Here is a 27,045-nt window from a genome sequence, read left to right as displayed (position 1 = left end):
TGTATCATCTGAGCCACTAGGGAATCCTGCTCTTATATCCCCTCTAAACTATTAGGTCCAGGTTTGATACCAGTACTCTTAAGAGTTCAGTAATTATTCTTAAATTAAGAAACATTAATGATAGTGACATGATAGATTTCTGATAGTAAAGGTCACTTAGATGTGAGGCGAGAGGCTGCAGACCTATCTCCAGAGAGCTTCAAAATAAAGATAACACCTCATTTGCTTGTTTTAGATCAAGGTTCTAACATAGAGCAAGGAAAGAAAAAATAGATGTCCTCATCTGGCCCTCTCCACATTATGGTTTAATATTGATTTTTGCTCCCGTAGGCCTGACTCAAGGTCAAGAGAAACTCAGTGTTCCTTTGCACTGGTGGCCTAGTGGGGACAAGAAATGTTCCTTCCCAAAAAGCATTTTAAAGTTTTTAATACCACATTCTCCAAAATAATTCTATAGCCTCCAGAAAATACTTTTTGCTCAGCTATAAGCATTTCCTAGGTTTAAAAAAAATAATAGAGAATTTTGCTATTTTTAGAGTTGACTCAATGACTTTCAATAACTTCATATCTCACCATATGTAATACTTGAAATATCCTTATATACATATAACTTAAATTTCAACACCTGCCAAAATTTTACCAATAGTTTAAGGACTTTTCAATACTTCTGAAAAAATATTTGTTTCCTTTTGAAGAATACTAAATTTAACTCAGAGATTTTCCAAATTTTCAAAACAGGTTTAACATAAAAGTGTAGTTAAAGACTGTCTGTAAAAAAAAGAAAACTACAAAGGATATGAAAAGCTGAACTTAATATTTTAGACAAATATTTTCTAAATTTCTGTGATTGTGAGTTCAAGCACGTAAAATGAATTTTATTTTGTGTGTGCAACAAAGACTGGTTTAATTGAAAACAGTAGAGCAAAAATTTTCCATATTGCAGCAGATATTATTTCCCAAATTTCAGAGCAGTCTCAGTAGATTAGCCAGCTTTAATTTACAGGGAAACTTAGCTGTGATTTACTTCTATAATGAGAGTTGGCACAGAGTTCAACATAGGAATGGTCAAATTCCAAGTATTTTCCCCAATCATCTTGTGACATAACCATCAAGATTTAAAATTCCATCTGCTTTGTTCCCCAATGGAATACAACCAGGTTCTAGTTAGAAGGAAAAAGGCATACACCATACAGATGTTTTATGAGAAAAGTTCCCATTGCTTTTTCAAGTTGGTTTGCATTAGTGAAAAACCAAAATGTGGGAATTATTATGAAGAAATGATTCAGAAAACACAGTAGTTGTTCTTTAAAGACCAAAGGGGAAAATAAACCCCAAATCATATGCTCTACAACTGGAAAAGTTTCAGACGCAAACAATGTTCACTGTCTAGCCCATCTGAAAGGCAGGGTGTCGAAAATCATTAACACACTGTAATTTCACATGAGTCTGGTATGGGTCACAGAGGATGGTATGGCCTGTTGTGAATGACTCCATTACTTCATAGGGAGTTTTGGCTTGGAGACCCTGGCTCTGAGAAAAATAACCCACTGGTTGGCAGCTCTAGCCCAACAGACAGCTTTAGGATCTAACTTTATCCTGGAAATTACAAAGGCATCTAAAGAAGCAAATAACACAGTTCTTAGGATGAGTGTCAGCTGAGCTGAAACTGGTTAAAAATTTTTTGTTTTAGACAGCTTTTGAAAAACTCGAGAAGAGGTGGTTTTGGTCTTGACCCAGCAGAGGATGAAGAACCACCCACCCGCCCCATAGAAATTATGTGAACTGAAAATTCTCCATAGTAACAATTAATTATTCAAAGCTGGAAGTTGATTTTCTAAAGTTAAGAGCTAACTATGGTCTCCTGTTTCCATTATCAAAGACTGGTCTCTTCTTTGCATCTGCTTAGCCAGACATTAATGAGAAGCTTTTAATGCAATTTTTCAGCAACTTCACAACGAAGTCTCTACTTAGTTAAAGGGAAATTAATAACAGAAAATCCATCTAGGTTCCATATAAACAAAATTTTATAAGTTCACTTATTCTTTTATAGAAACAACACAACAATATTACCAGAAGGCATTACAAGATCTTTCGAATTAGAGTTAACTATAATTCAACTTATTTATATCTTAATAGAAATTAAAACTGTTACTGTTATATACAGTAACTCAGAAAACCAGCCATTCTCCGACACTAGATTAACATGAGTTTACAGAGTGAAATGGCACATTTCAGGGCAATCGATCCACGCTAACAGATTTTTATTGTGCAACACAGGCAGATAACGTAGTTTTCCTGGTAAGTGGTCGCAAAATAACCTTAGAGGACTTTACCACACGGACTGCAGTGTAGAGTCATACAATGACCGCATACGCACCAGAACTCTACAAACAGGAGAGAAATCCAAGCCAAATTAAGTAGCTCTCATCATAATGAAAACTAGCAGCCTGGCAATCAGTGGGGCTACACCTGTTAGGGGGAAAATCTGATACTCAAAAGATGAGGACCAGTCAGCCAGCAGTTGGTCAAACATATAAAATGCAAGCGTGTGTGGGAAAAGAGAAAGGGCTTTCTAGAAACCAAATTCCTAGACACACCTGCTCTCCCTCAATGTCTATAGTTCTGCCTCTGGATCTGAATGAAATGATAAAATTATGACCCTTACAAGTCTTCAGGGAAAGGATTTGATTCATAAGCCAATCTCAATTTTCAAAGTCCCCTCCCAGAAGAAAGCACAGAAATCCATTCAGCTTCTCATGGCCTCCTGGATGCTGTTTGTTCTAACCCGTATCACTTCTCGGATCCATTCCCAAGGCGACAGCAGCCTGGATGAAGCAGGGCCTTTCGGACTCACACGACCATGCTTGCAGCTCAACTCCATCTTGGACACATACCTGTTTCCTTCTTGCTTCCCTTTCCTCCCTCTCGGCTCTTCTTCAGCACAGCCTTTAACATTTTCAACACTCCTTTGCTTCTAAAGAGAAGAGGAGGGGAAGGAAGAGGAATTAAGGATTATAAATTGGAACTGAACTTGCATACTGACACAAAAGGCAACTTGTCTTCAAACAAACAGATCACTTAGGATAATAAAGGTAACTTGAATTTTACATTAATTTTCTGTGAATAAACTAACATGGGGAGCTAAAGGCTAAAGACACAGAATGTTTTATAACACTGAATGAAGTGATCAGGAGGTCACTGTCTTTTTATAAAAGTAGGAAAAAAAAAAAACCCACAATGGTGCGTTCTCAGCATTCCACATCTAATTAAGGTTATGAGGCTAAATCTGGATACATTACTGTAAGATGTCTGGCATAGGAATGTGGGTCTCCCCCTGTTCATGAAAAGAAAACATTAAGACAGAATCAAAAAGATAACGGTTAAGAAGGAAGCTACATGGTAAAAGGCATGTTTTACAGGTGCTACTGATTATATAACCATAAGGAAAACATTTTGGAAGGCTAATCAGAATAAAACATAACTGAAAAACATTTGGAAAATAAATACAGTGGGAACACTTTTCAACCCTGATGCCAGGGGATCTGATCAAATAGCACACACTGCAATGGGTTTTTACCACACATAGTTATAGGACTTTGGAGGTGGGGGTGGGGAGGTAAGGAGAACAGGCCTGTGGCTGAATCCCTTAAATAATGAGCTGTATTTTTTAAGCAGGGTTATATTGAGCACATAAAAACAACACAATGGCCCAGGCCTAAGATGAAACACAAAACCACCCCTCCAGCAAGAGACAGACAAAAGGACCTTTATTTTGTCAGTTGGGCTTCCTTAGCTCTCTCCCCTCCACTAACTCAGATGAGATGGCCAGACAACCACAACAGTAACAAATCTGAGTGGGTTGTGTTACCATCACACCCTTGTTAACACGCTAAGGAGAGGCAGGAAGAAGGAGGCAAGCAGCTTGCTGCTGAAGCGAAAGCAGAGAGGGGACAGACAACCCTTCTGCCGAAATATCTGCCTCGTGAGCACCAATGCTTCCAAAGGCCTCAGTGTAACACCCCACACAAGCGCACACCACCCCAGAGTTGATTCGAGGTTTTCCACTGAGAGGGAGGAAGAGTCCCAAAGTGCTGCCATGTACAACATGAGCACACAGGGTGACCTTTCTTATCATCGGGTCTGGGCCTGTATTTATTTTTCCAAGCCTTTTGTTTTCCTGATGAAGAAACAGAGACCCTGGGAGGCCAACTCGCCCAGGGGTCACACAGCTAATTAACAGTAGGGCCAGAATCTAAACAGCAGACTCCCAGCAAGGGTCCCCCCTCCTTCCAAGGCGCTGGCCTCTCTGCTCCGTGCAATGAAAGCTTTGGACAACAGCAATCAAACCAGCAAAAAAATTACCAACCAACCAACCAACCTGAAAGATACTAGGAAGAAAATATTTTAAGCAGCATTTGGAGAATGCCACAGTGAAACTTATTGAGGGATAAATCATCTTCCAGAAAAAAAGTCTTTACACACAAAAGGGGCATGGCTTAGAGCCTAATTCTTTTTTAAAAAGCTACTTGAATGGATCCTTGTGAAAAGACATGGGTTTCATGACGTGCAAGCTCTGAATTTGGAAGTGGGCCACAGCGTGCTTCCATAGGGGAACTGTGGAAGCACAGATTTCTCTTGACAGTCATGCTTGAAGGAAACAATGCAAAATGTTGAGGCATTTAAAAAAAAAAAAAAGGTAGGCAAAATTAGATAATAATACATGCCTGGTAAGCACAGACATTTTCTTTTCCAAATTAAAAAACAAATCAAATCAATCAACCTTCAAGGTTTGTCATTTAGCAAATATTAAAGTAATAAGACAAAGACAATTATCGACGGAGCCTTGCCAGCAGAGCTTGGCCAAGGTCCTTATGAAACTTTTCCCCGTGTTTTCCTGGATCACTGAACAGCTCAGGCCCCATTGTGGTGGTGAAGCTGCCCCTGATTAACCACCCAGGTCTCCACCAATCCACAACAGATCTACACACCTTTTGGAATACACGTCCCACAGGCTAGGGACTCTAAGACAGGGAGTTGGGCATCCCATCTCACGTACCTTAGACACCTATTTCAGGTACCTATTTCAGCTGTTTTCAGGAGAGTCACATCTTCCATTTCAGTGGTCTCCAATGAAGAAGCTATCAAATATCTGCTATAAGTTTTTCTCCCAGTTCTTGCTTCCCCCCCCAAATAGTAATAACTCAACGGAAAGAGCCTACATTTATATTCTAAATGATATGCAAACTGCAACATGGAGAAATTTTGATTATGTGTGTGTGCATGCTCAGTCGCTCAGCTGTGTCCAACTCTTTGCGACCCCAAGGACTGTAGCCCGCCAGACTCCTCTGTCCATGAAAAATTTCCAAGCAACAATACTAGAGTGGATTGCCATTTCCTACTCCAGGGGATCTTCCCAACCCAGGGGTCGAAACCATGTCTCCTGCATTGGCAAGCAGATTCTTAACCACTGTGCCATCTGGGAAGCCCCCCTTAAATGACTCTATCTGAGTGAAAAATTAAGGACCCCTCCCAGCCCCCATACACACATAAGCTGGAAAGGAAAAAAGGAAAACTGCTCCCAGAGGGCTAAATTCTGAAATTGACACAGATCAGAGTAGAGCTATGCAAAGTCCCACTTAGTCACGGCCCAGAAGATGTAACTGGAACTGGACATACATCAACAGACCATTTAAACACTGAGCCCATCTGAAGCAAGGTGGTCAGAAACAGCAGGAGCAGTAACAGGCTGGTGGGGCCCACATGAGCAGGATCATCCAGAGGAGATTCTCTGCACACCAGAGAGTACCTATGAATTCATAAGTACATACCCCCCACATCCAGAAACAGACCCTCCAGGCTGTGGTACCCAGTGCTATTTAACACTGGCATCACAACTACTTTCCCTTTTTCTGATTCTGTTCTCGCTGAGCAGGGCCTCATAATCTGACTTTTTAACCTAACAATGGTGGAGGAGAGTGTGCTGGCTCTGGTCAACCCAACATAACCGCCTAGCTTGTTGGCAGATATGACTCTGGGAATAAATTAATAAACCAGTGTTCTGGCTCGAAACAAAAGCTCTCATGAGAAAGAGTTCTGCCAAAGGGAGTCACTTTGCCAAGTACCATCTATTTAAGACATAAAGAATATTAAGTTTCTGATTCCAATTTGAGGACTAAAAAAAAAAAAAAAGACAATGGATAAATTCTCGAATGCAAATGCGACCATGAAGCAATCTTATGAGAGCAGCTACAGGGCTCTTCCTGAATGACACCTTCTGCATCACCTCCCTTCCTGTAGCAACTTCAACTACTGTCACTGTTCATCTAAAAAGGGTGAGCACTGGCTGCTACAGAAGTGAATCACACAGAAATCATGCAAACCAGCCTTCCAGGCACAGTAATTCAGAACCAAATGATTAAATAATAAGCCCAACACCCAGAAAAGAAATTGCCAGAAAAAAAAGAAACTGCCAGAAGTTATCAAGTTCCTGCTAAATTAAAAGATCATACATGTAAGGATGTACTTATAAACAAGCATGATAGGATAAAATAAGAAATATTGTCCTTTTTCACTTTACTGTATCATAGATCGAGTCACCGGTATAACAAAAAAAAAAACAATGGCCAAACAGAATCCCTCAATTTCTGCCCCATGAAAACCTTAGCTTCTATCACACAAGTAGTATAAACATATGGTCGGATATAAATATTTAAAAATAAATATTGGAAAAAGTGGAGAACTTTAGTCCTCATTTCTTTATATATTTTTGAGGAAGAGAGAAAAGACCAGCCTCTGGGTCACAACAACTGAAATTATCTAACAAGAGAAAATTTCCTATAATGTTCATTTAAAAGAAAATAAAATGAGCATATGACATTATCTTCAACGATCTGAAGTCACCCAGATTTTCTTGTTTTTCTACTATCATTCAACATCAAAGTTTCCCAAATGCCACAGATTCTTCCTTTTAAAACTCAGGAAGTTAAATCAACTATTTAGTTTACTTTTACTTCTCAGATTTCTCCTTTAACACATAAACTCTTTGGAGATAGGCATAATGTCTCCATGTTACATGTTAAATAAGCATTCTGCACAGTGATTACAATGGTATATAAAATATAATAAAAGTTATCCTAAATTAAAGTGAGATGATTTCAAAACAAGACAAAAACCTATTTCAGTCTGCAATCCCAACGGCAGTATCATAAACATGACCACTTTGTCTGAAATTGTAAAGTAATACCAGCCTCCAAACCTTCCTCTTCTGGAGTGCCATACTGCCTATTTACATTATTTCAAGTCGAATCCATGAGCTGAGGGCGGGGACTATGTTTATTCTTTAATAGATACAAACAGAAGCCGGAACACAGTCTTCGCACCCACTCTGTTCTCAGTATTTGTTGACAGATTTAACTAGGCTGCAATGAACACAGATGAGCTATTTCCTCCAAATCAAGCAATTAACCAACATTTATAGCAGTTTATAAATTACAAAGAACATTCCTATATATTTTCATTTGCAAAGAATGCAAAAAAACTCAGTTAAATCCATGAGATACTTGGGAGGAAAATGCTGCATTTTACAATACCCTTTCATGTCCACACCTGAATCAGCCTTAAAATCTCAAGATAATAAAACCTTATCCAGTTATCCTGGACACCTAAACATACACTCTTTGCTCACTCCATGGAAAGGGACTTCTTGCATCAAACCATCTACCTGACCTCACAGCAAAGCAGTCTGAGAAGGTGACTTCATTCTTAAGTCAATTTAAATAAAGCCAGAGTAGCAACAGTTACAAGTGAAACACTGGAAAGTAAGACATGCATGCTCATTAAGAAAAAAAAAATTTTTTTTTTAATTTCAGAGAAAAGAGACATCAAATATATCCTCAATTTTAAGGACTGAAAAATTTTTCAACCTAATAAGATTTAAGACTCACCTAACACAATAGTCATGACATTCATAGGACTGCCTGTAGAACTTTCCTTTACATTGGCAACTTTTACTATTTATCAAAAGAAAGGAAATGGGTGACAGTGGTGATGGGGGGATGGTGTCTAAAGCAGCCTACAGGATAAAGAATACAGAAGAGAGCAAGCTAGAGAAAACGAAGTAGAATAGAGACCACGAAAGGAAACAAAGAGCTCTGCTAGAGGAGGAGCTGGCTGCTGCTGGAAACTCATGGAAAACTGTATTGTTAATAGAAGCTTCCTGAAAGCAAGAGCCATATCTTGACGACATTCTTTTAGAGTTCCCAGGAGGCTGGGGAGAAAACCAACCCTTGACGAATACTTGAAATTCCAGGAGGTCTCTCTCACATTTTTCCCCACTCTGGCTAGTAGAGAAAACCTAGGAATCAGGAGACCTGACCCTGGCACTGTGATAGGAAACAAACCACTGAACATCTCTAGGATGCAGATGCTTCGTCCAGGAAAGTTGCAGGAAAAGAGAAGGGGTTATTGATCAAGAAATCAGAAAGCAATTGTGATGATAAGTTAAAATAGTGGCCTTTCATATGGCTTAACATGCAGAGCTGGGGAAAAAGAGATAAAGCACAGGCAAATGATGCCCTAAGACACAACAGACCTAACCATTTGGTCCTCTTTATTTGAAGTCATTCTACAAACTCTACCTCTAATTCTGCTGTTCTTTAAAGTTAGGTTTGTCTTAGGCAAAAAGACGTCAGGTTTGAGTACGAGTTATTAAAAGGAAAGTAAATTTACAGTCACAAGTAATGTGAATTTAAAAGAGATCTGGGGGAAAACAAAACAAAACAAAACAGAGTTCTGGGCATGAAGTTTGAACTCAGATGCTTAAGTTCTGATGCACCAAATTCAGTGCAAATTCCCTATTAGATCAAAGTCATTTTCAACATCTATTTAAAATACTCTGTAGAAAGATATACAAGTTGTTTTGAGAAACATGTCTTTAAAAATCTGAGTCTCCTAAGCTAGTATTTCATGTTGCTAAAAAATTACTACATACAAGCTTGTTTAAAGAAGTTTTCATTTTGATAACACTTGGCAGAAGAGAAATCTTACTTTTGGAAGAAAATATGAAGAAGTTACCTGCTTCTGGCTACAAGAGCCATTTTCCTATATTGTGAAGAGATTTGTTTCATTCAACTTTGAATACCATCCCCTTCATACAATCTTCCCAGGCCATGACAGTCAAAAGGTACCTTTAATTCCACACCTCACTTTGTACTATCAATCAAAATCACAGTGAAAAATGTTGAACTCTACAAATCTCCCATGGCACCTAAAATGTACCTTACATGTAACAAACACCAAGTAAGTCTCCCTAAATGAAAGAACAGTGGGGTTGTTATGGAGAGGAAATCAAAATCAATAGCAATTCTCTCCCACAACAGATTTGGGCTAATAATCTAAGAATTCTTCTGTTACCAAGTACCAATTTCCAAGTTTATGGACAAAGTTATTTGACTTACACACGATGAATAGCACATTCCCATGGCAGGATCTGCTATGTTATCAGGCTTTCAGAAGCACCAGCTGCAGGTAGGTTTTATTTTGGGATTTTATTTTTTTTTATTTTGGGATTTTAAATATACACACAGAAGGGATAAGAACAACAACAGAGAAGCCAAAACCTGAAATCAATATTCTGCCTCAAACTAGGAAAGGCTCAGATAGGGAAATACCAAGTGCAGCTGCTGCTGCTGCTGCTGCTAAATCGCTTCAGTCGTGTCAGACTCTGGGCAACCCCATAGACGGCAGCCCACCAGGCTCCGCCGTCCCTGGGATTCTCCAGGCAAGATCACTGGAGGGGGTTGCCATTTCCTTCTCCAATGCATGAAAATGAAAAGTGAAAGTGAAGTTGCTCAGTCATGTCTGACTCTTCATGACCCCATGGACTGCAGCCTAGCAGGCTCCTCCGTCCATGGGATTTTCCAGGCAAGAATACCGGAGTGGGTTGTCATTGCCTTCTCCGAACCAAGTGCAGAGTTCCTGGCAATTACCATTATGCCTCCCAGGCCAATGGTTCTCATGCAGGATGGAGCACAAGCCTTGCAGAAAGCCCCTGCTCACCTAGAAGCTTCACCCAGGTGCTCCCCAACCAGGCACCTGCCTCCCAACCTAACAGCACGACACTACCTAACTAGAGAACAAAGTAACTGTGACATTATTACCATCACCACCCCCATCCAGATGGCCAGAGATATTTAATTTATTAGCGAAAGAAAAGGCATTTCACAAGCCCACTTCAAAAATCTATTTCAAAAGCTTCCGCTTAGAAGCCTTCCTGGTCTTATTTTATTTGCTTGCCTACCTGCCTCCTCCACTAGGCTGTGGGTCTCTGAATGGTCAGACCCTGCCAAGCTTCACCAGCACAGTTTTCTCACTTCAATATCAATGGATGTATAAGAGAGGAACACAATCTTAATCCATCTCTAATTCTCAAAGGGAAAAACTGTACCTCAAAACACATTGCCAGACTAATAAATTTAAGTAAATGTGATCTCCTTGTTTAAAACGCAAGGCCCTGCGCATCAGAGGAACTTGTCCTGACTCTCCTAAGACAGGGTTACAACCCGATTTTCCAACTACAGAATAAGCACTGGGCTAGATGTTTCATTCTGGACACATTCCTGAGTCTCCTCTCTGTGCCAATCAAAGAGGAGCGCAAAGTATAATATGTTGGAGGGGGAAGACAACATCATCACCAAACATGGGCAGGAAGCCACAAGTCAAGGCCTCCCTTTTCTCTGTAAAGTGAAACTGAACTATGAGAGGAGCAGAGATGGTCCAGAGTAGCCCCTGTAGGGAAGAGGAAGGCAAGCACAAGATTTAAAGGACAGCTCAGCAGTTCTGATTGCCCAATCAAGAGCAAGACACGGCACCAAACAACGCAAGTGTGCAATTCCATCCTCCGATGGTCAGCCCCGAGGAAGAACCATCCAGAGGACGAGAGGTTTGATCGGCCGTCCGGTGTTAGCAGCTCAAATACAACAAGAGTGGTCGGGGTGCTCATACAAGAGTACCCCGAGTGGTGTGCCACGGAAGTGAGGCTGGCCAGGAAGCAAGTGGAGCCCTGAGAAGGACAGCCAGGGAGAACAGGGATGGTGTTTCAGAGAGATCAAAGAGCAAATACAGAGGGAATAAGTGAAAGGAGAGGCTAAACAGAGGCTGTCTGATCCTCTTAATTTTAAATTCTTGGATATGGAACAATTCCAGACACTGTTAAAGCCCACATGACAGCCAGCAGCACGGTTCACTGGAGTGGAACGTCCTCAAGTGAGGGTCGGAAGCAGAGAAGTCAAGGAACTTGATTCTTGGCCTGGGAAAGGGCCATTCAGATGCTCCCTGCAGTAAGGGAGGCAAGGTTAAGGATATCAACTACCACCCTAACAGCCAGTATTTACCAAAGTCTTTACTATATATCAGGTTTCCCTGGTAGCTTAGCTGGTAAAGAATCCGCCAACAATGCAGGAGAGACCCCGGTTCGATTTCTGAGTTGGGAAGATCCCTGGAGAAGGGAATGGCTACCCAGTCCAGTATTCTGGCCTGGAGAATTCCACGGACAGAGGAGCCTGGCAGGCTTCAGCCCATGGGGTTACAAAGAGTCAGACACGACTGAGTGACTTTCACTTTCCTTTCTTTACTGTATATCAGTTAAGTGGAAGAGTTTTATATTCTTCAGCAACCTCATTTTTAAAATCTTTAAAAAATCATCTATGGGACAGTCTCACTGATTCCTTTTTATAAACAAGAACGCAAAGGCTGAGAGAGATGAACAATTTGCCCAAGGCTACACAATTCATAAAGGTGAAGCTGGGACTTGAATCCAGCTCTGACTCGAAAGCTCAGGCTCTGAATTGCTACCTCCAAAGTCCTCAATGAACCAGGGAGAGGGGAGCTAGGAAGGTGACCAGGAAAACACAGAACACAAGTCTCAAAGACAAAGTGGCTTTTGCATGAGGATGACAAAGTATAGCTGTTATGGATCCAGCCGAGGAGAGCTGGGGGAAAAGCCAATGCCAGGCCACAGTGGCCAGGAGGCCACAGCCCGTGCAGCAACACCTAGGGCGTGGCGATGAAGCTCCGTCTCTGCATGTGGTCCCACCCTTTCTCACACAGCTCCACGGACGGTGTGACCAGACCACAGGACGCTGTCCTGTGTGAGGTTTAGAGCAACTGGAGACCCCAGTCCCAATCCTCATAAAAGCGATTAGCTCCTTAACGGCCGCCCTCTGATTACATCTTCTCTTTTCCCTTCTCCCTCCTGTGGAGTTTTCTACTTATATCATACAACAGAGTTATGAAAAGCAACTCACATGGGCCACCTTCTTGATGTGTGACAATGACAGCTCCCTGAGTAAAGGTTGGAGGCATCACGTTATTAACTAAATGACCTTGGGCAAGTTATTTCGCCTTTCACGGGCTCATCTGTCTAACAGGAACACTGCTTCCCTTCCCATTTGACAGGGTAATATCAAGTCTCTTCCACCTCTAGGTGCTATCACTGCAAAGGGGAAGCTTTATTTCTTGTTCATAGGGCCACTGTAATCACAGCAGCTGATAAACCATCACCACAGATGAAAAAGGAACTCCTCTAAGGAGTCTATGGCATGGGCTGATGATAAGTCTTTAGTATGAAAGGAGAAGAGATCCTGAAGACATGTCAGAAAGTCCATTTTTTTCCAGAAAGTGTTAAAAGGCACTCAATCAATCAGTGCCAGCTGAATGAAGCCTGGTATTATAAATCTAAAGAAATTAAAATTTTTAAATTGCACTGCATCTGGCCTCAAAGTGAAAAAGGTCAGACAACTTCAAAGATGCCCTATGAAAGGCAGCTATTCATTACACCAAGATCTTTTGCTCATGGCAATGACAGACAGATCTTAAGCTTCAGAATATAAGACGTCAAAATCCCTCCTCTGCTTCTGTCAGTGCTTGCTATGATGCTCTGAACAAGGTTATAACCTTCCCAGGACCTAATTTCATTACGTTGGGCGTTCTCAAAAACCATGTATTTTTTTTTTTTTTCAGACTCCCTCAGGTGATTCTGATGTACAGCCAGGAACACACATTTAGGACTAATTATATTCCAGGCCCTGCTCTCAGCACTTTATATATATAATCATTTAATCCTCACAACAGCCCTCTACAGAAGGTGCTATCAGTATCTCCATTCTACTGGGGCACAGAGAAGCTGGGACTTGCCCAGAGTCGTGAAGCTCACAAGGGCCCATCCAGGCAGCTGGGCTCCAGAGCCTGACCATGTAGTCCTATCCCAGGCCTCCTTTTTGAATAAAAGCGAGAGAGTAGCTCCCAGGGGCCTGGTGAGGTGGTGAAACAGACAAAACTGTCAAACAGGGGGGACAAATCATCTTTGGACGCACACACACCTGCCACCCTCACTGTAGCATCTCAAGCCTCAAATATTTCTTGGAAAAGAAAATCTACCTCTACCTCTTATCTTGAAAAAGACACCTACTGTCCACTCCCTCAAGTTCTGCTAGGCACCCAATCAGAGTTATTTCAAACTACTGTGTTGTCGATATGTATGATCTGGAGGCATCACACAAGATACATGCAAAAAAAATGAGCACACTCAAGTCATGAGCTCACAGGTGGAAAACACTGGGAGATGGGCCATACTGTTGATTAAGAAGATACTTTGCGGCAGAGACCTCTATGTCACATAGGCAATGCTTCCCCTATTCCAAACACCCAGAAATAAGAAACTATGCTATTCAAGAGGAACTCAAAAAATATATCCCCATTCTCACTAGAATGAATTGAATGAAGCTTGTTAAAAGGTGATCGGCTGAGGCAAGGAATGGCCTTGTGCCCAAGTTCTCCTCTGGACAGTTTTACACAGTCCAGTTAATGTAACACGGTCTTAACCTCGGACATCAAAGTTCTAAAATAAATTAGGCGATGCCAGTGCTAATGCAGTGGGGAGCCAAATCAAATTCACAGGTGTCACACTTGTGCATCATATAAGCATCCTCTCTTCCCACAGCTAAGGCAAGTATATCAACACGTGGATCATGGGGCTCTTATCTGAAATTTGTAAGGAAAACCATTCTGGGCCATAAACATTTGGTTGCAATTCAGTTCAGTTCAGTCACTCAGTCGTGTCCGACTCTTTGCGACACCACGGACTGCAGCACTCCAGGCTTCCCTGTCCATCACCAACTCCCAGAACCTACTCAAACTCACGTCCATCGCATCAGTGATGCCATCCAGCCATCTCATCCTCTGTCGACCCCTTCTCCTCCTGCCTTCAATCTTTCCCAGCATCAGGGTTTTTCCAGTGAGTCAGTTCTTCACATCAGGTGGCCGAAGTATTGGAGCTTCAGCTTCAGCATCAGTCCTTTCTATATTGGTTGCAGTACACAGTCTCAAACTGTGACTGCCACAGGGCCTATGAGAAAGGTCACACAGTTGTGCGCTCAGCCGCTTCAGTCGGGACTGACTCTTTGTGACCCTATGGACTGGAGCCCATCAGGGTCGTCTGTCCATGGGATTCTCCAGGCGAGAATACTGGAGTCGCCATGCCCTCCTCCAGGGATCCTCCCAACGTCAGGGATCAAACGTGCATTTCTTGCACTGCAGCTGGATTATTTACCACTGAGCCACCAGGGAAGCCCCGTGTGGGAATGGGCATTGGCTTTACTTTTTAATCCACTCCGACAGCCCCCAAATGGGGGAATACCAGAGTTCCAGATGAAAAAATTCAAAGACAACTCATGCCAGGAAACAAAAGCCAAACATGTAGAGACCATTAAAAAAAAAAAAAAGTTAACAAATCTGGGTTCAAAGGAAGATAAGAAAGACACAAGGGTGCCATCCAAGTCAGGAGTACGTGACCTTTTAAGTGCCATGGGCTGCCTCAGCAATCTAGACCCTCTAATCAGAATGTTTCTGAGTGATTTTGACACAGAAAATGCAATTACAGAGAAAATCAATTATACTGAAGCAGACATCAAAATATTTAAAAAGCAAATCTGTGATAATAGTAATGTGTGCTTCTTTACACATACATAACATTACACAGCAGCAGGTCTAAGAGCTACTGTAGCTTCCCGAGTGGTGACAGGCATAAATGATAGCTTAAACTACCTCCCTCAACGTGATACAAAAGTCTATACTTTCTATGTGCCAAAGCCAAAGGTGCTACTGTTATTCCATAGTTTATTCTCCCTTTCATGATTGAAGGAAAAACTACATTTTGGCTACAGTACAGCAAAAATTAAAATTTGCATTTTTCTCCACCCACCAAAGTTCAGAGACCCTCTGCAGTGCATCCAATGACCCTAACTAAGAGTTTGGGACCCTTACCCAGAGAATCAGGGTCGGACCCAACAGAACAATTATTCTGACTTGCCAAAAGCTCTGCGAATAGCCCAGGAGTTTCTAGAGAAAACAGTAGCTCACTTTTATCCGACTCCTGGAACCACTGAAATACAGGAAATTAAACGGTAATTTACTGATTGGCACACATTAGCAGGATTGGGAACTCCACATAGACATCACCCCTAACAATTACATGCCAAGTTCCATGGTTAGTTTTCAGAGTAGTCTGTAAAAGTTCTATTTAACAAGAAAGTCCATCACCATCAAATTACTAACAGTAGCTACCTATGGAAATTTAGTGTGCGACAATATACCAAAGCATGAAAGTCAGGGTGAATATTAGAGGCAAGTGTGTTTCATATTTGTTTTATTTTCTTGAATTCTCTTCTTATCCTTTAAGGTCTAATAAGTACAGCCTTCCCATGAATTGGATCAGGCTTCCACGTGAGACTGGTATCCAAGGCTTGGCCTCTTCTGCCCCCACTGCTTCATACAACCAGGCCACTTGCCAGATGCATGCCTTCATGGGGGATGCCCTAAGAAGATAAATATCATTCAGAGTCCAAAATACACGGACTCACATTGGGCCCCTGCCAGTTTCTCATGGATCCTGGGTAACTGAGACGGTTTTTGTTTTCATGGTTAGGACCTACAAACAACAGCTGCAAAAGTGTAATACTTTTTCTAAACTATTACAATTACCTAAATCTGGCTCACTGTTTCAGCTGTGGCAGCAGCCAAACTTCCCAGAAAGATGCAAGCCCTGTATAGATTCCAGAAGATCTGGGATGGGAGCTCTGAGCTAAACTGGAGGCATGCAAACCCAACCCAACAGCAAAAGATACGTTAACTAAGCTCTGAATTACAGGATAATTCCTATGCGTGGAGATTACAAACATTATTTTTAGAAGTCAGATAAAACTTTAATCAAACCTATGAAGTTCAAGCACACTTGAAATTATGTGACATGCCATATATGAACATCAGATTTTTTTTCTCTAAAACTCACTGAAAGGTTCAATTAAAGCCCTTAACTCCGCAGGGAAGCCTTTGATCATAGATTCTGTCACCACCTCTCAACACATACAGACAGTATGAAACATATCTCAGACCTAAGGAACAAAATCAGTATTGTGAAGTGGCATGGAAACCACACATACATATACACAAGAGATCATGCTCCTTTCAAGTTGGGGTGGGGGGTGGGCACAGGGAAATGAGTTGCAGAAACTACAGTTTCCAAACTGAAAAGGTTCCTTAGACACAGTACATGAACACAGCTACCAAATTATTTTCTAAATATAAATGTGTGGTCCCAATGCCTTCTTTAAGGAAAAACAGCCTCTTTAGAACCCAGTGGAAAACAGGAACACTTTTCTTGAATGACTCTGAATTAAAGATAGTGAATGCGAAACTGTTTTAGATAAAATGAAGATGTTGCACAGATGTTATAAGTTGTCATGGTCTTACTAAAACATCTTTCTGCCACAGAAAAATATGAGTCTGCAACAGAGCTGGATATAAAATAATAAATATCTGTCCCTTGTCTTTATGTAATCCAACTTCCCAAGCTGACTCCCTTCTGCCTCCTCAGAAACCTAATAAAGCCCATATTTCAATGTACTGATAATTCACTGGAAACCACAAAGCCATCCATCTCCAACTCAGACTTGGGTTATGACTTTTTTTGCAATTATCTCTTCTCATCAATACTGTAAATCTGTAACAAACAAAAGGCCTTTACTCCACAAATCCAACAGACCACCATAAAAATAACAGCCAAGGTGGGAACACAAATGCACCCCATAGTAAGCACGGTTATGTTTTTCACTGTGAAGAATCTGGTTTAGTCCTCACAACGAGGAGGAGGTTGGAACTGTAATTGTGCTCTCTGACAGATAAAGAAATTGAGGCTCAGAGAAACTTCACAGCCTGCCCCAAGCCACACCTTCCCTCTTTTTAAAAAGGTTTTTATTTTTAACTGGAGGATAATTGCTTTACAATATTGTGTTGGTTTCTGCCATATATCAACATGAATCAGCCACAGGTTTACGTATGTCCCCTCCCGAGTGAGCCTCCCTCCCACCGCAAGGTCCATCCCACCCCTCTAGGTTGTCACAGAGCACTGGATTTGAGCTCCCTGCATCATACAGCCAATTTTCGCTTGTATCTATTTTACATATATCAATGTATATATTTCAATGCTACTCTCTCAATTGATCCCACATGTTCCTTCTCAACATAGCACTCCTTGGAGGAAAGAACACTAGACCCTCACTATTGGTACCCTGAACCCTGGATCCCAAGATTAAATGATGCATAAAAACAGCCTCTGTTGCACAGCATGGGGCCTAAAGATAGGATATATCAAACTAATTGTTTCTGTGGAATTTAGAAACCATTCAACTTTCACGAAAGCGGACCCTCCCCTTGGAGAAACTTGTTACCAAAAAGGAGAACTATGATGGAAAACAAAGAACAGTTCCTTGGAACAGGGCAAAAGGAGAGACCTATAGGGAAACAAAATACGGACTGCGTCCAAGTCCGTCCTCGCAAGATCAATTAAACAGAACAATAAACCTCATTAGAACTCTGCTTTAATTCACCTGCCTAGTCTTAAATATGTAGGTTTCATAGATGATATCTTCATCTACTCCAAAACAGTTATATTTAGAACTATTAATAATAGCAAAAATCAGATCTACATGTACTATCCTCATTATCAAGGTTTTTACTTGGGTCTTTTCTGCCTTTACTACTTTAAGCACATGAATCAATCAACCAACATGATCAGGGGTCCAGAAGAGTTTATATTTTCACATGTTGTTATTTATAACCTAAAAAAGAGAGGCTCATTTGAGCTAGCCAGTTATCGACTTCCACAATTTCTTCAATTCTTCCAAACAGAATTCCTTAAAAGTGCCACCAAATTTTAAAGCACCTTTCCATAAAAACCCTTCGAGGGTAAGCAGCATAGCATGACCGCATCGTCCTAAGCTCGGGCTACCTAGCCAATATGCAGCTAATAAAAAAAATCAGGGGTTGAACCCGGATAAAGCCACAGAAGACACAGACCATGGTTTTTCCATTTAAGAGTCTTGTCTTTATCACCATGTTAAAAAAAAAAAATACACACACATATATATATGGTGATATACAAATTTGGAAAAGTCCCTAATGCTGGGAAAGACGGAGGGCAGAAGAAGAGGGCGACAGGATGAGATGGTTGGATGGCATCACTGACTCAAAGGACATAAGTCTGAGCAAACTCCAGGTGATAGTGAAGGATAGGGAAGCCTGGCATGCTGCCACCCACGGGGTCACAAAGAGTCAAACACGACTTAGCAACTGAACAGCAACAACACAATTTTGAATAAAACCCAGTTCCTGCCCTGAACACAGCCAACCTACTCACCAGACAGAAACCTAAATCTGTGGCATCATGGGAACAGAACAAGTCACACTGACATGATGGTGAAGGTTTTGGAGCCACGGAGACCAATCCATAGGTTTAAAATCCCCAAACCCTAACTCTACTATGCTTTACCTTCCCTGTGATCCTGAGCCTGAAACTTAAACTCTCTAAATCTTAGAATCCTCATTTGTAACAGAGATGACATACCACAAAGTAACTGTAAGAATTAAAAACGACATGACAAGTACCTAGAACTATGCCTAGCAAGAAATACATATTACATAAATGGTTGTAACCGTCTCATGTTATTCCATCTGCTTATATCAGCCCAACTACAACTTCTAAAGCCCAATTAAATGTCAGTGGAATGTGCTTTTCTTTTTTCTATTTAGGATATTAAAATGATAGGGCTTTATCGCCAATAACAATTCAGAGCTGACTGAGGGAGGGGGAAGGATGAGTCACACATTTCTGACTTAATAGTGCCAATGACCACAGTGGGAAAAGCAGACAGAAGCATGGGGATGAGGGGACTTGGGGAGGTGGAGAGTGGAAAGCAGGCAACAATTAGGAGGAAAATGAGTTTGGTTTGGATATCTCAAGAGTACATATGAGTCATCCAAGTAGAAATGTCCAAAAGATTGTTTGAGACAAGGGTGAACCTGGAGAAAGACCTGGGGGTCATTAGCATGTGGGTGGTGGCTAAAGTCATGGAAATATAGAAGCCACCCAAAGAGGCTTAGCAGACTGAATGCAAACCACCAAGGACGCAAGCCCAGGGAATGTACACACTTATTGGCAGGCACAGTAGGACCTAGGAAGAAATAAAGGAGAAAAGTAGGAAAAATGCAAAGGAACCCAAAGGAGAAAGTTTCAAACGAGGAATGGGAGTGATCAGTAGGTCAAGAGCTACAGAGAAGTCATGTCACAAGTCCTATTAGAGGCCATTTGTAACCTTAGGAGCAGTTTCTGTGACGTTGAGGTGATGGAAACCAGATGATAGGTCATCTGTAAGATCTCTGCCTAAATGGTGAAATTCTTTGATTTCAAAATAGAAACTCACTGTTCTCCAAACCCACCAAAATATTAAAACCTCAAACAATAGGATTACAAGGTGTTTTTTTTCCCCCAGAGAAAGGGAAATTTGCAAAAGAGACCCAGTTAAAAACCACAAAAGCCATTTAACATGATCTTTGCTATTAAGCGCCTATCTATTTCCTTGAAGTTGGTCCTCAGGGAGAGAGAAAAGAAAAATTAGCTTAATTCTCTACCACCCAAAAACTGGAGGAGGGAAAAAAGGGTCTAACTTACTAGATAAATTTCCTGTCCAATAACTCTCTAAGGGCAATGCATATAAACTGCTATTTCAACATTACCTTGAGAAATGTGTTGCCACAAGTCAGGAGAGACTTTGGTTTCAATATGCAAATCCCTGCATACTTTGGTAAAATTCCATTTAAGCAGAGTCCCACCTGGATTTCTAAATAAGCCTGAGCTCTTGTTAAATTTAGTAGATTGTTCCTCAACATCATTTTCCTCATTCTTTGTATACTTACAACTGTAGAAAGCACTGTCCTAGGCAATTTTAAATCAAAGTTATAAAATGGTTCTATGATGCAAATTATAGCACTACAAGGGACTGTTTGGCTTGGCAGTATAAACTGGTAAAACTAGTTAGCAGACTTCAAAAATTATTCCCCCAAACATCTGCTCAGGCTAAGAAAGAGGTTTTTGTTTTTTTTAAGTCTACTCCACATACAAATACTTTTCAAGAAGTTATACACCATCACCTCTTGAGAAGCTTAAAACGCACACATGCGCGCGTACACACACACACACACACACACACACACACACAGACAGCAATTGAACAACAACAAATCTAAGTTGTGTCCAACTCTTGCGACCCCATGGGAGCCCACCAGGCTCCTCTGTCCATGGGATTTTCCAGGCAAGAATACTAGAGGGGGTTGCCATTTCCTCTTCCAGAGGATCTTCCCAACCCAGGAGTCAAACCCACATCTCCCGCATTGACAGGTGGATTCTTTATCACTGAGCCACCAGGGAAGTCTAGATAAGTAGGTAGATCTATACACAGCAGGGACACTCTCTCCATTCCCAAATTCCAGTTCAGTAGGCCTAGGGAGAGTCCTAGTATCTTAAGTTTTAAAACCTCATGGGAGATTATAATGTGTCCTCCCCTGACATGCTCCTGTTGAGAAGCTTTTATGTTTTGGCAGAATCCACCAAAGCTAGGGCGGGGCGGGGGGGAGGCGGGTGGGAGGTTGGCAACTGGCCACTGTGCTCTTCATGGACGAGCAAGACATGGCAGGAAAGGTGACTGCAGAAGATGAAATCCTGCGAGCAAGCCACGTTGGACAGATGGCACAGCACACCTGCACATCACATGGACGTTTCAAGAACACTCAGAGGCTGGAAGCAGCTTTAACCCTGACCCCGCCTCCCAGGGAAGAGTGTTTCCAACACCCACAGAGAAGAGATCCAGGCCAGAGCCTTCATTCCCCAAGTCAACAGTTCTGTCCTGGGCCTCCTAGGGACTTCTGCTCCACAGCCTCAACTGAGAGCATCTGAGCATGAATAACAGTCCTCCAAGCTGTGACCACTCGGGATGGGACTGGAGACACCGTTCTCAGTCAATTCTCTCTCCTTAAAGGAAAGAGGGAATATTTGAGTCCTACTAAATGCTACACACTGGAGACAGCAAATACAAATGAAAAGATGAGCAGAACAAAAATCTTACCCATCATGAACCTCCAGTCTCACCAAACACCTTGCATTAGGTACTTTTGTTTCACGATTTACATGTAAGATGGCAGTACAGGAAAACCACAGTACAGGAGATGTTTAGCAACGTGCTTAAAGTTCCTAAGGCCACAAGAAACCTCCCTGAAACCTAGGAGGGGAATAACTCCAAACAGGTTAACAAGGCAGCATGTAGAGCAGATGAGAGAGGGAACCCAAGCTATTGTAACTGGCATGGCCCTAAAAAGGCAGCCTGGGAAGACATCTGGGTGAGGCAGGTGTAAACGTCCCTTTATTTGTCTCCTCGTAACTATGGGGAAGTTTATATTAATGATTAAACTTCAGAAGTTTTTCACAAGAATTGGGGAAGAGAAAAATGATAAAGAACAAACATCACAATATATTCATCTATTAAATCGCTCTGTTGTACACCTGAAACTAATGCTACATGTCAGCTACATCTCAATCTTAAAAAATATATCAAAAATTTAAATTTCTTTGAATAAAAAACCAATTTACCTTCAAAAGCCACAGAATTTTTCAGAAAATAACATATTGTGGAAAACTTGGCCTGTTGAAGTACAAATTTTTTCCTGGGTCTCACTCACCTGGCCTCACCCCAGGCTCCACTTGCTGGCAACAGAGAGCAACTGTCTCCCTTGGGGGGCACCACGAAAGTTCCTCTGGATCAGGCGACTACAGCAAGATGGGAAGAGAACTGAAAAAAGAAAATCCAGTCAGTACACTCATCCTATGACACCAGAAGCACAGAGTTTATAAAACCAGCTACAACCAGGACTTCGGAAAAAGCCATGATGGACAGGAAAGGTCATCAGCATATATGTCCTTTAAACAGGGGAACAAGGGTGATGGGCTGGCAAACCAAGAAAACTCACTCCTCCTCCTGACAACCTCTGCCCAGGCTGACCAGGAGCTGTCACTGAAAGCCCTGTCTTGAGCAAAGAACTGTAGCATCCAAACTACCTTCTCTAGCTTGGATTTTCTCTTCAGCTGATACTAATGAGTTTGCAGCCCAACACAAGCGTGTCAAAGGTTTCAGACCATGAGCCCAGAACCTTGCTAAGGCACTCAGGGTGCTGAAGCTCTCCAGAATATTTTCTCCCCATATTTCCTGCCTCACTCCTCACAGGTCCCGGCTCTCGACAGGACTCACGGTTTCCGAACACACTGCCCAATCTCACACCTTTGCTCTCCCCGTTCCCTCATCCGGAGACAACGCCCCCACTCCGGAGATTAGTCATCCTCCAAACACAGCTCAAGTACCCCCTGCACGCCCGCCCTACCCCCACAGCACCTCGCCCCTGCACACAAGGCCCCTTGCGGGTACCTGCGTCCTAGCGCTTGCTTCCCTCTGCCTTGATCGTCGCCCCTCCTCCCCAGCTGGCCCCTCCACCAAACCCCTGTTCTCACAAGGAGAGGCACATGCCAAGGCATGTTTGTTCCTTGAAGGATTTCCAACAAGAGGTTCTCCGTGACTGACTCAGGGTCCATTTCCCTGGGAAATATTCTTCTTACTGCTACTCTGGTCCTGGGAGATGTTCTTTTTCAAGAGTGCTATCCAAGCTCCAACACACCGACAACCCGGCTCTCGCCCAAGTCATTCCCCGCGTAACAAGGCTGCCGGGCTTCCCTGCCAAAGAGGATGGCTCGTGTGTAGTCACGCTGGGGCCGACAAAACCACCTTGGCAGGGCCCCGGAGTGTAATAGGTTTGTGCATGCAAAGGCGGGGCGGAGGCCTCTTTTCCCCGTTCAGTCTGTTTGATGAGGAGCTCTATGACATGCCACGCCTCCACCACCTCCCCACCAGTCACAACCCACCCGAACTTCCGAGATGAAAATGGAGCCCGGGAGCTCTTCTTTGGGAGGAAACCAGGGGCGGAGGCAGGGCACAGGCCCGGTGCTCCCCACCTCCACCTCAGAGAGCTGAGATCTCATTCACGCAGAACATGGAGGAGAAACCTACACGGTCCAGGCGGTCCCCTGACATCAAATCTCACCTCACGTGAGGGGCAGCAGCCCCCAGAGCTGCCTAGGCTTCTGAGCGCCCCCCGGTTTCTGCTTCCTTAGGCTGCTGACCTCGCTGTGAGTACTGACGCATTCACGGCAGCAGAGCACCAGCTGGTGAACCACAGCTCAAATATCCGAGGCCGCCTCCTCTGGTTCACTCGTAAGGGAATCACCTGCCTCTCTGCCGAGAGTCTGGCAGCCAGGGAAGGAGTCCATCTCACACCTGCTGCGAGGACTTCAGCCAACCTCCTCGCACAAAACGCCCCAGCAGCAGAGGCAGGCGTCTCAACGGTCCCAACCACAACTGCCAGACAAGTATAAAAGAATTTCCACCACAGCCCACAAGCTGCCCAGTCGCACAGACCCTCGGCCCAGAGCAACCACGGACATGTATGCACTCACCACTACCAGGTGATGATGCCCCTCTTGCTCTCTCTCCGGCCTCTTCTCCACCCACAGCAACCCATTTACTACTTCTGTGATGGTGCGGGGCGGGCTGTCCTTTCTGCGTTTAAGATGACAAAGAGAGCTCTGTAAATTACAGAGGTCCCAAAGGGGAGGCAACCTTCTGCAAGAAGGACTGTCCCTACAGCCTGATTTGTGGTGATGCGATCACAGAGTCTAGATTCTGCATTTGGTCCTACAAGGGTTTTCAGGGCCACATTCAGCAATTATAGAAAGGAAAAAGGGAGGTGGAGACCAGAGGAACTCTGAGTGGTGTTTGAGGAGTTACTTATAACTACAGTTAGATCATGCATCCACCGGACTCAGAAGAGAAACTACACCTCGCGTTTTCAATTGTCCTCTAAAATCTATGTTAGACGAGGAGAAAGTGGAACTTTTTACTTTTTTATATTTTCTTGTTTTATCATTCCTCCACTAAAACTTCCCAGGTGGCACTAGCGGTAAAGAAAGCGCCTGCCAATGCAGGAGACATAAGAGATGTGGGTTCAATCCCTGGGTCAGGAAGATCCCCTGGAGAAGGAAATGGCAACCCACTCCAGTATTCTTGCCTGGAAAATCCTATGGTCAGAGGAGCCTGGCAGGCTACAGTCCGTGGGGTCACAAAGAGTCGGACACAACTGAAGCAACTCAGCACGACCACTACAAGGGCTCCATTCATTTTCAACCCACAGTCCAAAATTTGGGCCCAAGCAAGTTTTGAAAAACAAGCGTTTTGCTACATAATATTCTCATGTAAACTGCAAAAGAAGACAAAGTACACTTATTGAAGGAATTTTTATGGAACCTAAAATACAGGAAGTTTAGAGACCAGGTGGGTGATGACATTCAACTGCCAAATCACTAGCTTTTTATTTTCATGAATCTAATTTCCAACTGGCTCCTAAAAATAAAACCTAAAAAAGCCTTTTGAAGAGAATTATTAGGGTTTACCTCCTGGCCCTCATTCTGTTTCAAAGATGAACGGAGAGACTTTAAAGTTGTTTATCCAACAGAAATAAGCTTTTTTTTCTCTTAAGCATCCTTCCCAAAACCTAGCACCAGGCATCCTCAGACCACAAAACAAAGATGAGGGAATGTTCGCCATCCAAAGTGTGTGGCCAGCGATCCCGTGTAACAATCCAAGTCCTCCAGTGACACTGGGTCCCGCTGCACTGAACACTGCTCCTCAGAGTGTGAGGCCCAGAGAGGGTGACCAGCAAGATGAAGGCCACAGCCTTCACCAGGTCACACCCCACTGTTCCTGAGAGCTCACACAACACAACGGAAAACACCACCACAGAAATCCTGAAGCCAGTGAAAGAAAGCTCTTGTGTTTGTTTTGCTTCATTTTGAATGCTGGTGCTTAATAGAAAGCAGGCTTAAACAAAGGCAAGAAAATACGAAGGAGGAAAACTCTGGGGACTCAGCATGCATCTGGGACCTGAGCTGCAACAGGCATTATATAAAACGACTTGCTTCCATTTCAAATCTTGCAGTTTCCATTTTCCTTAACACAGGTTTACTACTAGTTCCGTTAAAACTGTCCACTGACGCGATTTAGATCCTTCACCACCCATCAGAATCTCCTGAGGAGCTTTAAAAATTCTGATGCCCAAAAGGTTTAGAACAGAACCTCTAGGGACCCAAATGTGGTTACTTTTTTTTTTTTTGTGGTTACTTTTTAAAGCGGACCAGCTGATTCTAATGCAGAGCCAGGACTTGGAACCTCTGCACTAACCCATCCTTAGGGTGTTTTTTTTTTCTGTCTCGGTGGTTGGGGAGCAGCAAATATTTACACCCAAATTAAAGGGAGTGGGAGGAGAAACACAAATTGACAGGTGGAGAGCCGAAGGAAGCGGGAGTGAAGAACACTGCAGGGGCTGATCACTAGGGTGGATGCAAGGTGGGGCCTGGGGGTGTACACTCCGGTAAGAAAGGTCAGGGGTGGGGAAAGACCAGGTCATTCCCTAACTTAGCCCTGGATGGCCCTCGTCATGGTGTTGATAAAAAAGAACAATTCAAAGCTCATCTGTAAAGAACATCCTGGTGTCAAGTGTTTGCTATGAGAGAAGTGATTATTATAACAATGGTTTTCAGATGTGAAGAACTATATTTATCCCTGTGATTTCTCTTGGTTCTTCTAGTAATAGTACTAACAGGTTTTTTAAACTGATAACCCATATTTTCTTGCTCACTAAATCTGACAAAGCACACCCTCATTACAGGCTAACTGTCTGGAGTTACAATGCCCAAAGAACAAAGCTTTCCTAGGCTTATATGAGAGCTGACTCCAAACCTGATTTCAATTACCATCATGATGTTCTCAGATGTGACAGCGTGTGGATAAGAGAGAGAAGCTGGGTACCTAGAAAGGGTGAGGACTGCCAGAACACTGTCTCCAGCTGAGAGCTAATTCTATCCTCACTTCCATGTTCCTTAGTTCACAGGGCTATCTGCTTTCTACCTGTCCTGTAACACAGGGACAAAAAGCAGGCTGTTCAGCTCGGTACCTCCTTCCCAGTTTCAGTCTCTCATGGAGGAATTAATCAGTTTTACTTTATCCATCCTTTACCAGTGATGCCCAAAGTAAATTATGGTGGAGGCCATCTGTACCAAATACACCTGGGTCATTTCTGGACACCCCAGACAGTATAAAAAAGCAATCAAAATACCTGGAATACAGCTCACAAGTCTGTATTTTAATCAACCATACAGACACAACAGCCTGTGAACCCATCATAAATTCTCGCCAACTCCTCCTTGGAAATGGATTTATCAGATGTGCTGCTAAATCCCTCCATAACCTCTGCCACTTCCTACCTGGGCTTTCATTAATTCACCCTCCTTCTTGGTCTCTCAAGGTATCTGGTCTCCTCAAAATACACTACATGGCCTTTCATTCAAATACCTCTTGGACCCCAGCACTGCTGGCTCAAAGCTCCTGACTCTTGTCACGCTTCTCTGAACTCACATCAGATGCAAAACTTCTCTAGCACTTTCAACTGCGGAGTTCCGATCTGTTAGGTCTCCTCCTCTCTCAACTAAACCTCAAGCTTCTTGAA

At 42.8% G+C, this 27,045-nt stretch overlaps 1 protein-coding gene across 10 annotated transcripts in view; it reads right to left on the bottom strand.

The window, feature by feature from the left end:
- TANC1 (tetratricopeptide repeat, ankyrin repeat and coiled-coil containing 1) overlaps window positions 1-27,045 on the bottom strand; it is a 241,797-nt gene that overhangs the window by 162,110 nt on the left and 52,642 nt on the right. For 9 of the 10 annotated variants that reach the window (XM_043487584.1, XM_043487575.1, XM_043487574.1 and 6 more), the window contains 2 exons: window positions 22,120-22,229; window positions 2,895-2,974 (listed from right to left, as the gene is read on the bottom strand). In XM_043487584.1, coding sequence (XP_043343519.1) covers window positions 2,895-2,955 — 61 coding nt within the window. In that variant the 5' untranslated portion in view covers window positions 2,956-2,974; window positions 22,120-22,229. Of the gene's footprint in view, window positions 1-2,894; window positions 2,975-22,119; window positions 22,230-23,941; window positions 24,376-27,045 lie in introns of those variants that run through there. The other variant, XM_043487576.1, reaches the window with a different exon arrangement.

This window comes from Cervus canadensis, chromosome 15 (genome assembly GCF_019320065.1).
Source record: "Cervus canadensis isolate Bull #8, Minnesota chromosome 15, ASM1932006v1, whole genome shotgun sequence".
Classification (NCBI taxonomy): domain Eukaryota; kingdom Metazoa; phylum Chordata; class Mammalia; order Artiodactyla; family Cervidae; genus Cervus; species Cervus canadensis.
Note: the sequence above shows the minus strand (reverse complement) of the source record. Positions and strands in the feature narration are given on the sequence as shown.